This window comes from Acanthochromis polyacanthus, chromosome 18 (assembly GCF_021347895.1).
Source record: "Acanthochromis polyacanthus isolate Apoly-LR-REF ecotype Palm Island chromosome 18, KAUST_Apoly_ChrSc, whole genome shotgun sequence".
Lineage (NCBI taxonomy): Eukaryota > Metazoa > Chordata > Actinopteri > Pomacentridae > Acanthochromis > Acanthochromis polyacanthus.
The window spans coordinates 26,335,290-26,350,824 of record NC_067130.1 but is presented as its reverse complement, the minus strand read 5'-3'; the positions used below and the strand labels follow the sequence as shown (position 1 = coordinate 26,350,824).

Here is a 15,535-nt window from a genome sequence, read left to right as displayed (position 1 = left end):
TTGGCTGCATCTCTGATCAGTCTTCTCCTTGTTCCAGGTGAAAGTTTAGAGGGACGGCCGGGTCTTGGTAGATTTGCAGTGGTCTGATACTCCTTCCATTTCAATATGATTGCTTGCACAGTGCTCCTTGAGATGTTTAAAGCTTGGGAAATCTTTTTGTATCCAAATCCGGCTTTAAACTTCTCCACAACAGTATCTGTGACCTGCCTGGTGTGTTCCTTGGTCTTCATGATGCTCTCTGCACTTTAAACAGAACCCTGAGACTATCACAGAGCAGGTGCATTTATACGGAGACTTGATTACACACAGGTGGATTCTATTTATCATCATCAGTCATTTAGGACAACATTGGATCATTCAGAGATCCTCACTGAACTTCTGGAGTGAGTTTGCTGCACTGAAAGTAAAGGGGCCGAATAATATTGAACACCCCACTTTTCGGTTTTTTATTTGTTAAAAAAGTTTAAAATATCCAATAAATTTCATTCCACTTCACAATTGTGTCCCAATTGTTGATGATTCTTGACAAAAAATTAGAATTTTATATCTTTATGTTTGAAGCCTGAAATGTGGCGAAAGGTTGAAAAGTTCAAGGGGGCCGAATACTTTCACAAGGCACTGTATATATTTTTTGACTTTCATTTTTTCTTTACAAACAGAGAAAATGTATTGCAAATCTGCTAAATTTATGTTCGAAAACAAATTGTAGATTATGTAAGCAAAACAGAAAAAAAACAATAAATCCAAGCAGGTTTTGTGCCACATGCTGTATAGTATATTAGGCTCTAGAATCTGAACAAAACAAAAGAGGAACTGAAAGTTAAATAAGAAAATACACTGAGTATAATTGAACTTAAGCACATTTTCTGATCACGTTTGCCATTAGTACCTTCCAAAATTGCTGTTTCAGAAAAAAACCTCAAGCCAATATAATTAAGATTTAGTAATGTCATCAAAATTAAAAGAAGCAGGAAACTGAAAGCTATTGAATCTCTCCCAATAGTCTCATTGCTCTTTTTCAATGTTATGCTATTTACTCCTTTTGGAGAAAAATCTATGTAGGAGGTGAAAGTAGTACAATCCCAAAAGAATTGCAAACACAGATTCAGACGTAAAAAAAGTGGAGTGAACAGCATCCTTGTGGTTTTTCAGAGACAGAATTCTTTGAAAAGGAAAGGCCGAAATCCGTGAATAGGAACTTTGAAATGCAGTCTCCCAGTGGTGTTGGTGGCAAGGCGGAGGGGGCGACTCCTTTAATGACAAGCGACCGGGAACAGCGAGAGGTACAGTCTGAGTTTAAACTGTGTGAAATAATTAGCTGCATTCCAATGTGACTTGGAAATGATGTGCAAGTTCAGCCTCCCTGCCAGAACTTATGTTCCTACTCACGATGATATATTGGTTCTGGACTCACTTTGTTTAATGGTGATTCAGTCAACTGTGAATTATTTTTTTTCCAGTAGCTTCTATAATGAGGAGCCAAAGTCATATTAAAAAAAAAATGCTATAGTCCAGATGCTTCAAGTTTTAGATCCAGCTGAGAAGTAGATTGTGGCTCTCTATAGACGAGTAAAAGTTCTCTGCTGCAGTCAGACATTAACATGAGTCTCCTGCTGATTTCCATTCGAAGTCTGCCGAATTCAATTGGTCTCCATCTGAATGGTTTGAATGAGTTTAAAAAAATATCGATAAGGGCAGGGCCATGTTTCAAAGTCCTCCAGATAGCAGTAACTACATGTACACTTCCTTCCTTCACAGCTGTACTAGATGTTGCTGGTAATGCCCTTTCAATTCATTGTTTCTTTCAGCTTGAGTCAGTACCCTCTTGTCTGTGACTCATCCTCCCTCCTTGCTTCCTTTGCTTTTGCAAACTCAAACACTATTCCTCTGGTTATTCATCGCTTTTGAAAAAGTCTGTTTACTGATGCGAACATTTCAGATGGAACCTATATTTTACCTCTTAATTTACCACATCTTAGGGGGAAAAAAGCACTTTAAAGTTTGCCAAAGCAACTGAAGGCTACATGTGGTTTTCCACATTAAGTAGTGCTTCAGATGTCTCGCATCCGTCTTTTAATATTAAAATAGTGACGACTATTTTAAGGCGTGACTCATCTGTTTCACTCATCGCTCATCACTTTGATGATTTGTCAGCACTCTGCATGGCAGAACTCACATCCTCAGGATGAAGACATAGGTAGGGATCAAATAAACTAGGTGGCTCTGAAAGAGAAGCATTGAACAAATTCACTTTCTGACAAGTTAAAATTATGGTTGCCTTGGTGATTGTTTACATTCCTATCTCATTTTTTTTCCACTCATGAACACCGTAAAGAATGGACTCCAGCGTATTATATTGCTGTGAGACGGTTTGCATTGTAAATGCCACCACTGTCTGTATTCACCATCTTATCATGTGAACTCTCACAATGGACTCAGTCCCCCTTGTGAAGCCTTTACATTAATATGGATGTCATGTTAATCCTCCCAAGCGTAATGGAACTGTTCTGCAGCACAGATATATCAGGATGACACCATACAAAAAGATGTGCTGAAGTTTCCCTCATTACATATTGTGTGCCCGTTGAACAGTATAATTGCAGCAACCAAGGGAGCAATACCCAACTTCTGTCACTAAGTGTTCATCTACTCATATGAAATGTAACGGCTCGATGGTACCTGCTGCCATCCTTTCATTTCTAATTCATGGTATTAATATTGCTCGAGGCCAACTCCGGGGAACGTCATGACAATGAGTGTAATGGACTTCTCTCTCAAACAAAAATGTGGCTGTGGAATATTGATTAGCTCTGTTTCATCTCATTACACACAGAATAACAATCAAACATTTTTAGTCTTTTAGTTTTCCTTCATTCCTCTCTCCATCCACACTTGATTGAATATGTATTTCCTCCAGAATTTCCAGATGATAGCTCGACTATGCCTTTTGATCTAACCATCTTTAAAAAAGAAATTGAAACTATGAGTCACCTAATAAAAGAATGATTCTCCCTTTGAAGTCTGTGTTATGAGATATTGGAGAGCTTTGGCTAAAGATAAGGCAAATGCTGTTTGTTTTTTGTTTTATATATATATATATATATATATATATATATATATATATATATATATATATATATTCCTGTGTTCCAGATAAATCCTCTAAGTGGAACACATAACCTCAGTGCAAAAAACAAAGTTGGAAAAAAAAGAAAATGTTCTTAGATTCACCTCAGTCCGTTTTTGATATGCAGAACTGAAGCAGTTGTAACAGCATGTGTGTGCACTAATAACAAAAATATTACTCCTTATAAATATGCACATTTTTTCCCTCAAAATGCAATTCGAAATAATGATTAGACCTTTGATTTCAGGCCTGGTATGTTTCCTTCCAATTACCATAATTGCCACTGTCAGTAGAAACTAATATAATTGGAAATTATTGGACCTTGGAGGTGTTTCTATTTCAAAGACATACATTAAAGCACTGAATTTCTAAGTGTATATACTTCTGTATATACATATTTCAGAATTCTGTATCTTTTTGTTACCTGCACAAGCACAAAACACTTAAGCTTTTTGACGAATGCTGGTACACGATAAAATGATTTCCTTTTTCCGGCTATTTGAATTTGTTTTTGCTGTAATTTACCGTGAATGCTCGAAGCTGCTGTGTTCGACAGAGAGGGTTGTAACATAAAACGTTTCATTCTGAATAACCACATAAAACTCATACTGAACAAAACAGGCAACAATATGTGCAAAATGCAGTAATTACTTTGACTAGATTGACTTTTTCCATTGCAATATCGTCATTCTTCACACTTGGTAAATATTGATCTGTGACTATGCAGCCTTCACTGTCATATTTTTCTTACTTTTGTAGTTTTTAGACCTTAAAAATATCCATGTGTATGCCCAAGTGGAGGAAAACGTGTTTAAATTAGAATTTTTGGCTTTCTGGATCAAAGTTTGATGCTAAAGTTAGAGGTAGTGATACTAATCCAGTGCAATTTTTGTGGAACTACGTAAAAATTACAATGCCAGTACTCAGCTCTTGTTCTGTAAATAGGAAATAGTGGCTCGAACCAATCCAGGAGAATTGTCAGGGGAAAGTAGAGGGAGATGGTAGAAATGGGCTAACGGAAGCAAGGCATCTTAACTGTCTAAATATGCAAAATAGCTAAATATCAACACTCTTTCTCCAGAATTACAGACTCCGCATTTAACTGATGTGAGAGCAGATGGGATTTGTTGATTAATTCTGTCATGAAATATGTTTTTTTTTTAACAGTATTTATACTTTATAGATCAACAGGCATTCAGGTGCTTATCACTTTAATTGTAGTAAGATGTGACAACATGAGACAGATTAGAATTAAAATCAAAGTGTTTTCATATCGGTGCACTCACATAAAACTGCAGCACGTTTTCATAGGTTGAGCCGCTGTTGTCGCACTTCACTGTTCCTGGTGCAGGTGTTCCAGAGCTGTGAGACCAGGTACGTGACTAGATGAGAGTCTACCGTAATTAACAATCGCAACACTCTCAGATTTTTATACCACTTCACTTGGCTCCTTTTTGCACTTGAGCTGCTACACAGACATTACCCAACATACCAAGTGCACTCGGAAGGGCTCACACATTCACGACTGCTTGCCCATTAGAATAAGGCCATCTGTCTTCTCCTTTGCAACTTGGTTAGATTTGTTGCTTGACATCTAGGATTTTTATGTGTCTTGAGTGCCAGGCTTGAACCTGAGTCAAGGTTAGCTTAAGTTGGGTTTAACAGTTTAATGATATAATTGCTTTGTTTTTCATAAGCTTGTTGTGATGCAGGTAAGAAGTGGAGCTACACAGCAAATTGAGAAGTGTTGAATTCTTGGTGTTAAACTTGACATACACTAGTAGAGTTAATTATACTCTAGATAGAGTTAAATGCAATATAATTAACTCTCAGTCGATAAATAGTTGTTGTCAAAACCGAGTGTAAAAAGGAAGTGTCACTAAATCAAACCTGTAAGTGTTAATGTTTAAATATTAACTCCGAATTTCTTACTCTAAACACTGATCCTGTATTTCACACTCTAAGTGTCAACGCCGCCCTTCCCCCTTACACCGCCTTATATCTCGACTGCGTCGAATCGTCTGCTGAAGAGAGAGCAACGTCTCAACTTAAACGGCCGCATTGTTCGGTAAGTACATGAGGTAATTTGTTGTATTTTACATTAATATTACTCTAAAGGCGCCCGGTCGCTTTTCAGTAGTGCCACGGTAACTTGTCACGCTGTAACTATCCTAACCACCCGAACACCTGCTTAATGAGCTAACGGTTAGCATGCATGCTGGTCTCACTGTAACATAAAAACTGAGTAATGGCAGTAAACGGTAAGTTAAGATGAGTGAAACGAGTCATGCCGTTTGTAACCATAGATATAAAACGTGATAAAATGATACTAACTGTTCGGAATTGCTAGTTAGCGTGCTAACGCTAGCAAGCTCTTCGTCCAAAGTGATTTCGATATTTTTTGTTGCGAAAATAGCACAGTTCTTGGTGAAGTATAATATAACGTTTTGTCAGTATCAACCACATACCGTGAAATTGCTGTTTTTGACAGAGTGCTCATGTTTATGGTGCCAAAACGGCATGGTGTCTTTCTAGCTGGGTCACACTCACATATCACTATTATTTTAAGAGAGAGTTGTATTTCTAAGTGTCATATGGTTTATCTTGGTAGACACTGCAATGTTGGTTCCCTCAATGACATGAAAATAACATTATTTATTTTAATTTTTTATCTGTCTGTCTTTTAACATGTGTAGATGCATTAATGTCTCCTGACATTTCATGTGGTAAGATATTTTTACAATAATGGGCTAAGCTGCATGATATTTGCTCACATTGACTTTTCATTTAATATCAGTATATCAGATAAATTGTTCATTAAGCTATCCTGTCTTTGAATTCATATAGAAAATGCTGGCAAAGGTGGAATACGGAGGAGTCCAAAAATACATAAAAGTTCCCCAAATTGTTGAAAACTTTGACTTCCAGAAGTTTCTTCAAGAAGGTTTGTCTCCACACATTTTAAGCTAAAAAGAAAAGAAAAAAAAGAGCCTTACGGGCCATTTTAGAGAATATTTTCATTATTGTAGTGTGTCTGTTTTGTTTTTAAGCTTTTATGCCATTTTTCCCAGTATCGGACAAATTTAGTCTGCAGGCCCAACTTGTGACTGAAGGTGTGCTCAGCTTGACTGACACATCAGATACCGAGGTTGATGCCAACACATTCGATGAGCTGGTCAAGTCAGGGGTGAGAAACTTCAAGGTTGGATATCGCCAGCATCCAGCAACGGGTAAGGTTATGTTGTCTTGTTTGTTTTTTGTGTTTGTTTTTTTTAATCATTCACCAATCAATAAATTAATCATTTTAATTTTAATTGATTCCTCTCTAAACTTTTTTTTAGACATTTGTATTGTATTGGATGAATCAGATTCATCTGTAATACCAGACTCATCACCATCTCCTGCATCACTGCCAGTCCCCCCGGTATCACCAGCCTCTACGCCAGACTTCGCAGCACCGTCACCGGCGTCTTCCAATTCATCAGATTCTACTATTATCCTCCCAACCACAAAGAACAGGAAGAGGGCCAGGAAAGAGTTGGATCGTGATGAAGCAAGACAGGTAAACCTTGAAACCTGCTACACATGTATCAGATCATAAAATTGGTGCTAGATAAGAGGCAGCACTTGAACTATTTAAATTGGTTTAATGTAATATGTGAAACTAAATTTAACCAAATGTAGTCAATTAATTTGAAGCATGAAGCTAAGGGTTGAAAAAAAAAATGTTGTCTTTGCAGAGGGTTGAAACTGCTCTGAGCTCTAATCCGAAGGGTGAAGAAATCTTCAGAGAGTATAACAAAACCAAAACACTGTCAGTTGTGACACGCAAGCAGATGGTCAACATTCTGGTTGCAGAAATGATAGAAACATACGGGTAAGAAATAATTTTTAATACACTGGCAAATGAGAACACGACTGGACACATCTAATAAATAATTTGTTTCTAAAAGGAGGATTCCACCAATGCATGTCCGGGCCAGTTATGCACTTGGAATTGTGACCCTTTTTCCATATCTCCAAGATCCTTACTCAAAACATGGATATGTAAGTTTTAATGTGCCTTTGAAGTCCAAAAATGTGTTGTAGAACTTATGCCATATGACTAGGTAAAAATGTATTATTTTCACTACTACTTTATATTTGATGTGTGCATGCAGGAACACTACTATGATCCTCAGGCCAATACTGGCTATCTTGCATGGAGACTCAAGACGGTACAACGCAACACCTGTGATGGCTTCCGTGAGTGTTCCAGGCCTGATTTCCAGGACAGCCTGACAACCCATCGAGAATCTCTGTTAACTGGTGATCAGCTTCTTGGTGAGGAGTGCAAGGAGGCTCTTTCCATAATGAGACACTCGATGGACACATCTGTGGTTAGAGAGAAGATGAGAGCCACCTTTGACTACAGACAGAAGCTGGTTCATGACCATGATGCAACAGCTTCAGTGTTGGATGTCTTCCCTCGTTTTCTTGATACAGCAGGACTGGTAGGAATATGTAGAGATTATTATTTTTATTACAAATTATTTGAAAACTGACTCCTTCTAATGCAAAGTGTGTTTTAGTAAGCTGCATGTGGACATTGTGCCTCTGTTTAAAGATTGAACAGGATTTTTCCATGATGTTTGGGGACCATGTCTCTGGAAGGTTTCTTGCAAGGTGGTCTTCAGATTTCAAGCACAGAGTCGTCACAGAATGCCAGAGTGTTCCCTCAAGTTCTTACGTTGAAGAGCTGCTGGCTGCTTCTGATCTTGAGGTTGAGAATGACTACGGTAAATATGAAGTTTTTCTGTATCCAACATACAATCTATTGCCCATTTCAATAAATCCAATATGCAACAGTCATCCAAAGCTATATTTGTGGTTTTTGGTATCATTTTGGTTAAATGGTAAATATCTGTAGTAAGCAAGAAATAACGTTTTACAATGGTTTGGTTGTCTGTCTCAAATATTTGTCTTCAAGGCTGGGATAGTGACATGTCTGCTCTCCTGCTGCTGTTGCATCTTCTGCCCCCCACATCAAAAGGCCAGAAAAAAACTCCCAAGATGAGCTCAGCACAGGCAGCCAATCATGTTGTCAGATTCATTAAGGTTTGTACCATCAGCTTTTTGTACTAACGTGTGAGAAGTGTGAGGTGCAGATTGGACTGTAAGAATAATTCTTGCTGTGTATCTAGTACATTATGCTAAGTCTATGCATAATGTGTCATTCAAACTAAAGGAAGGAGCCAGCCTCACTACATTCCTGGATAAAGTCGATGCAAGGCAGCCTTTCCTCCTTTGCATCGGAGAGCAAAAGAAGAAAATCACAAGGTTCTTCATTGTTGTGGACCAGAAAGCTATCCCATGCAGCGCTCAGACATCGGTGGCTGCTTTTGATGTGCTGTTCAAGACTCACTATGTCTTCAGCCTCTCCTATGATGAAGCACTTTCTGCATTCTACACTTTCATCCAAACAACAATATACAACATTGATGTTGGAACCACAAAGGAAACCCCACGAGTCAAGGAACTGAGGGCCAAACTACTGCAAGACTATTAAAATGCCACCAGTTCACAAAGGTCAGTCTGTCTGATACAGCTGTCAAATTGTACAAAAATTGGGTTCGAAAACGTTTAAAATTACGTGCAGTTTGTTAAAAGATATTCGAATATCTTGTGGTGGTGTCGTAATTGTCCACTTGGGACCGATGCTTTACTACATGTTGTTTTTTGTTTACTGTGAGGTCAAAAGTGCAATAGGTCAAGTTTATGAAAACGTTTTAGAGCGCCCTCTGCTGCCTCACAAGGGAAACTCCTTCAAATACTCTGATGCATTTATACAGGCGCTCAAGCGGGTCATTACCGTTCGAATGCAGACTTTTCACACTATGTTTAAATGAAAAGTGACAGCCCTACTGTCTGAGTATGTTCACATGTTTTGTTTGTAAAAAGCACCACAAAAAGTGTTCAGTTCTTTGTCAACATTTAAAATTTCAGCATGGACTGTATCCAGCTAAAAACTTGCGTTTGAAATGTGGAGAGCAAGGATGTCCTTCATCATTTTGTACATTCAGTGGCTTCAGAAAGCACCTAAAGACTGTTCATAAGAACCATGATGAACTGGTTGATACTAATCTGGAAGTGGCCACACAAAGGCATTTTGAGTTTGAATCTTTAAGTGAACAGCCAACAACTTCTGCTGCATCCATGTTACATGTTCCCCCTGTAATTACACAGAACTCACTTGAAGGAATGTGTGGTTCAGTTGTTTCACACTTACAAACCTCTGGTTGTTCTCAAAGCACTATCCAGACAATAGTTTGTTCAATGGAGGAAGTTATTAGTGATGTTCAGAGTCGAGCACAAGAAGCAGTTCTCCAAACATTGTCCTCTGAAACTAAGGATTCAGAAATTTATAAGAAAGTAGAGCACTGTTTAAATCAATTAGACAATCCCTTTTCAAAATTTAACACACAGACGAAGAGACAAAAATATTATGATGAAAAATGGGAAATAGTTGAACCTAAAGAGTTTGTTCTTGGTGTGAGAATGGATACACGTAGAAACAGAACTACAGGTGTATATAGTCAGATTCCTGTAACAGACAAGTACATGTATGTACCCATTTTAGGTACACTGAAATCAATTTTCAAAAACGGTGAGATAAGAGAATGCTTCCTGCAAGAGAAACAATGTAAGAAGGGGACATACAAAGACATTAACGATGGGTCTTATTTCCAAAACCATCCTCTTTTTTCACAACAGAGACATGCTCTGCAAATTTTACTTTACTACGATGATTTTGAAACGGCTAATCCGTTGGGTTCTAAGAAGGGGATCCATAAACTCGGTTGTGTTTATTTTACTTTAAAAAACTTCCCACCCAAGGTGAACTCTGTGCTAATGAACATACATCTTGCAGCTCTTTTCTACACCCAAGATTTAAAGACGTACGGTTTTGAAGAAATATTAAAGCCTCTAATTGATGATTTGAAAATTTTAGAAACTGAAGGAATCCAACTTCCATTTATTGATGAACCGGTGTTTGGCTCTGTAATTCAAGTCACGGGAGATAATCTTGCTTTAAATAGTGTGCTTGGCTTTGTTGAATCTTTCGGTGCAACATACTTTTGTAGGTTCTGTCTGACAGATAAGGAAGAAATTCAGTCCATTATTTCTGAGGATAATCCAAGAATTACTCTGCGCTCCAGAGAGCTTCATATCGAACATTGTAATGCACTAAGTGAAGATCCTGCTCTACCTACTGTTTATGGTGTTAAAAAACCTTGTGTGCTTAATTCATTACAGTATTTTCAGTGTACAGATAATTTTGCAGTTGATATAATGCATGATTTGTTGGAGGGTGTCGTGCAGTATGAGCTAAAGCTGTTTTTTCAGTATCTGCTTAAAAATGGTTACATGTCTATGAACACATTGTCAGATAGGATACAGAGTTTTAATTATGGTCACATGGAACGTAAAAACAAACCGAGCCACTTAAAAATTGAGGACAACAGTAAGCACTTAGGTTTAAGTGCAATTCAGTCATGGTGTATTCTACGCAATACCCCACTTATTTTTGGTGATGTGGTTGAAAGGGACAATGATCACTGGAACTTATTGCTCCTCTTAATACAGATTGTTGATATAGTTTTCTCCCCTATCCTTACTGATGGGATGATATGTTACCTAAAACATTTGATCTGTGACCACCATAACATGTTCAAAACTTTGTTCCACGATAAGAAATTGATTCCCAAACACCACCTAATGATACATTATCCAAGGATTATAAAGAAAATTGGCCCTCTTATACATATGTGGTGTATGCGATTTGAGGCAAAACACAATTTTTTTAAGAAGTCTGTAAAAAATTTTAAAAACCTTACTAAATCTCTAGTAAAGCAACACAAGCGTCAACTGGCATTTTACTATGAAAATTATTATTTTAAACGGTTTGAGATTGGTCCTTTAAAAATGAAAAGCATTGATAGCCTGAAAGGTGGAGAATTACTCTGTCATACCTTACAATTAGATCCATGTTCAGATGTTTCAACTACACGTTGGGTCAGAAATTATGGCACAGAGTACCAGATTGACTTGTTGCTATGCACTGGAACATCCCATGATGACCTACCTGTATTTAAGAAAATCTGTAATATCATAATACATGAACAACGTGCTTTAATAATAGGCTGTGCTGTTGCCACACTGTACTTCGATGAACATTTTCATGCATACTGTATAAAAGAGCAAAGTAATGAACATACTGTGATTTTCATTGACCAGCTGACATATTTTAGACCGTTTGATAAGCAGTACTGTAATGAGAGTGAGAGGACATACATTGTGCCTTAGTGTTGCATGTTCTAGTCTGTGGTGCAAGTTTGAAAATAAATGTTTTAAACTGCCAAACATTTATTTATTTATATAAATACACCCTTTAAGTGTTACAGAGTTAACACTTCTATGTAGTTAAGAAATAGTCCTCTGAGAGTTAATTGCTAACACTACATAGAAGTGTTAAAAAAACTAACACTGGTTGGTGTTAGGCAGTGTTAAATTTTAACTCCAAAAAGAGTCAAATTTACACTAACTCAGTGTAAAGGTACTAACACTCGAAAAAGTGTTAAATTAACACTCTGAGGTGTGGACCCATATAGACACTTTAAAAGTGTTAAAATCAACTCCTACAGTGTTAATTTGGGTATGCTGATTTTACTGTGTAGAGTTGTGAGACATAAAAAAAAAGTTTGCATACACTTGTAAAGACCATGTTTTCAATGACTCCTATACCTGTTAATTTTCTATGATGGGATCATGAAAATATGTGCATCTTTGTCAGAAAAAAAAAAGAGTTTTGCATTTATGTTGTTTTATTGATTTATTCCAAATCTTCTGGAATTATGACAAAATCTGCCTGGTCAAAAATATACATACAGAAATTTGAATTACATTTACTGGTGGTGTAGAAAGGTGAATTAATCAAGTTTTCTTACTGGCATGACTTTCTCATGAATCATTACAATTGACTACAGCTGCTGACTCCTCTTAGGCAATTTAAATGGTGCCAATTAAATACATTTGGTATCAAATAGAATCTATTCGGTCTACTGGGGAGTGAAATGCATCATTCGCATCATCTTTCATAAATTTATTACAGGTCTTCTGGAAATATATAATCTGCTGGTTCAAAAATATACATACAGCAAATTGAATTATTATTTTTTGTCATGTAGAAAGTTGAATTAATTCAATTTTCTAACTGGCATGAGCTTCTCATGAATGATAACGGTTGACTACAGCTGCTGACTCCTCTGAGGTAATTTAAATCGTGCCAATTTAACAAGGAGTAAAAAAACAAACAAAAAACACTTAAGCATTGCAGGTCCAGCAACTCCCCTAACCTCCCTACCCCCACAGTAAAATGCACCCCACCACTTTGCAAAAACATCAAACAATCTGGAACATCTTGGGGAACATGAGAACATGACAGTCGCCCAAGATGTCGATTTGACTTCCAAGCTTCCTAGACCCCATTCTGATCAAGCATCAACAGGATTCAGTGGAACAAGTTTGACCCAGAGTACCCAAGGGATCCACTGCCAACATCGTGGTGCCAGACCCCATAGGACACCCTGAAAGGTCCTCTGGTCCATACCCAATGGTTCAGAGCATTTTTGACCACATAAGGGGGACCTACACAATATTAGGCAGGTGGTCATAATGTTATACCTAATCGATGTGCATATGCTAGACCCTCCAGAAAAACGCGATTATGCGATCGCATGAATTCCCGCATTAATCACCAAAATGCCGCTGGTTATGCAGGGGTCAATTATTTCCCAAAAGGCCGCATAATCCCCGCAAAACAGCGCATAATTCCCGCAAGAATCTCACATTTCCACGAAAAGAAGAGAAATATGCAGGTCCCGCTTGATTTCACAATTTCCACATAAAATGAGAAAACTATAACCAATATAAATGGAGTTGTGAGTGAGTTTTTATGTGACACCCGGCCTGACGTCATCAGTTCGCGCATTCACACACACACTAGAAGCACGAGCTGATGCGGAGCACGGCACCAGTGTTGCCAACTTAGCGACTTTCTCGCTAAATCTAGCGACTTTTTTTTGTCAAAAGCGACTAGCCACAAAACTAGCAACTTTTTCTGCCGTTTTGGAGACTGAAAGGAAAACTCGGATCATTCTGCAGTTACTGTTTTCAACGAGCAGCAGGTGCTGCTGTGAGCTTCTCCCTCTCCCAAAGCACAGGCTGTCAGTCCAGCAGTCCCAGTGTCTGATTAGAGGACACATGCCTCCGCGGCCAGACGGCAGGTGAATCGCACATATTTTTGCATATTTCACAACTATTCGCATACTTTGCAACTTTCCGCAATTTCCCTGCATAAAATGGCATAAAAACCTCGCATATTTATTCGCATAATCAAGGATTTTAGCCCGCATAATCAAGGATTATTGCCCGCTTTTTTCTGGAGGGTCTAATATGCATTTATGTGTGTGCATGTGTGCGTGTGTGAATACGTGAAGCATGTTGTTTAAAGTTGCATAAAGCTCAAGAATCCAGTGTGTTTATGTACAGAACAGTAGCCATAATCACTTTACATCCTCATGTAGAAAATGAATCGCAAATTGCAGTGTTCAGTGGTTATGTCACCTGCTTTGTGTCATTACTCTCGTGGTGAACAAGATGAGCCAATCAGATATAAGAAGTAGTCAAGCTTATGTAAGTCAACGAAAGAGAGGTGTAATCTGTGTGGATAATGTGCAACATTTCTGAGTTCCATTTACTTTACAAGTCGGAGCTCCGATTGACGTTACACCTGAGTTGTTCCAGTGTCTGAGAATGAAGATGACTCAATGAAAACCTTTGTTTTCAGGTTAACCATTGTTAACAGTACAGGTTATGAACAACACATTAACAGGCATGTTGCACATACAAACACCATAGCAACATGTCCAGCCGGACGCTGCGCAGCACTGTGCACCACTGATTTAACGAGACACAAGTATACCGACACAAGTAAGACAAAGGTGCTAATAAACAGTATATTACTACAGCTTCCACCACTGTTGATGCGATAAGTAGCCATTTTGGTATTTTGGAGTTCAGGGTTTGATGAAGTTCCTCCAACTTTTTGAAATGCAAATCCAACTACAGCCAGTGTTTCATTTAAAATTTCAACAATAAACAAATTCAAATGGACAGCATCACATGTAAAGCCAATAATGGCATTTGTAAAGACACTGTCATTAAAAGCAAACGGTTTTTGAGGTCTATATTAGGCCTTAGGACAGCTTTCATGTTTTTGAAGTCACACCTGCAGACCTGCAGAGTATGATTACTTGTGACTATTATTAGTGATATTGTTGATTTATAGTGATATCTTGCTGTGTCATCTTGGCAAAGCATTTTGGGGTAACTTATCTTCAAAAATGTAATTATTTCCAAATTTAACATGCATGAATAAATAAACAACAATTAAAGGGAAATAACTCATATTGGGGTTTATATTTTTAATTAACTTATTTAGAGTGTATCATTAAAACGAGACTTTAAATCAGCCTCCAGGTTGTTCCATGTACCAGGTTTTTCCTTGGAATCACACTACTCCTTTAAACTCAATCCTAAACCCAGTTATACCTTACAATGTGGATGTTTTCTGTATATTATTTATTTATTGCTGCTTTCCCTACTCATTGCAGATATCTATTGCACACATAATAAAACCAACCTTTTGCCTAAAAATTGCATCCTTAGCAGTCAGAAAATCCTCAGGGATGTTTTAGTTGGTACATTAGCTCTGAAAAGGTTCAAGATTAAAGGGTCACGCCAAGCAGACGGTTGAATATCGACTTAAGTTGCACACATTTTCTTCCAAATTGTAGACAAATTGTTGGCAGGGACTTCTCTCACACTAGCACTCTTCCACAGAATTGCTCAGAAATTCAGCAACTGATCAATAAGGATATTCTTGTGAAATTAACTTCTTCACATCAGCACAGACTTATACTTTGATACAGGGAAATCTGGCATTTCAAGATTTAAATGGCTACACATTTCATCTGTGTGGTGTGTATATTAACTTATTTAAGGAGCAGACCAAACCTGTTAATCCTAGATGTGTGGGTACACAGAATCCACAGATCATTAGTGTTCAGATTTCTTGACGCTTTTTTTTTTTTAGTTTGTTTAGTTTTAATTAGGAGATGATGCAGTGGATATGAAACACAGATTACACTTTATTTTGAAGCTTTAAAAATGCAAAAACAAAAGCAACTAGGACTTTGTAGTGACGAAAAAGGTAAATTTGCATTATTAGGTCTTAAATATGTGAATCAGTGGTCCATATAGGAGCCTCTTTAACAGTAATGCAACTGAGAAATTTTGATTTTGAGT

General features: G+C 37.7%; 1 protein-coding gene across 3 annotated transcripts; it reads left to right on the top strand.

Moving 5' to 3' along the window:
• Positions 1-4,879: 4,879 nt before the first annotated feature.
• Positions 4,880-11,458, top strand: LOC110957375 (uncharacterized). 3 transcript variants are annotated; one of them, XM_051938901.1, is made up of 10 exons: positions 4,880-5,195; positions 5,975-6,071; positions 6,199-6,357; positions 6,469-6,689; positions 6,868-7,004; positions 7,081-7,174; positions 7,288-7,620; positions 7,734-7,905; positions 8,097-8,224; positions 8,355-11,458. In XM_051938901.1, exons 2-10 carry the CDS (start codon positions 5,978-5,980, stop codon positions 8,673-8,675), a joined length of 1,659 nt encoding a protein of 552 aa, XP_051794861.1. In that variant the 5' UTR covers positions 4,880-5,195; positions 5,975-5,977; the 3' UTR covers positions 8,676-11,458. The 3 variants fall into 3 exon arrangements, with proteins under 3 accessions (XP_051794861.1, XP_051794860.1, XP_051794862.1); XM_051938900.1 differs by having other exon boundaries at positions 4,880-5,853; XM_051938902.1 differs by lacking the exon at positions 6,868-7,004 and having other exon boundaries at positions 4,880-5,853.
• The last annotated feature ends 4,077 nt before the right edge of the window (positions 11,459-15,535 follow it).

Bases quoted from the DNA above. Each gene is read 5' to 3' on its own strand.
- LOC110957375 (XM_051938901.1), top strand. From the start codon at position 5,978: ATGCTGGCAAAGGTGGAATACGGAGGAGTCCAAAAATACATAAAAGTT. The intron at 7,175-7,287 runs GTAAGTTTTAAT...GTGTGCATGCAG, and splicing joins CTTACTCAAAACATGGATAT to GAACACTACTATGATCCTCA. The intron at 8,225-8,354 runs GTTTGTACCATC...TTCAAACTAAAG, and splicing joins ATGTTGTCAGATTCATTAAG to GAAGGAGCCAGCCTCACTAC.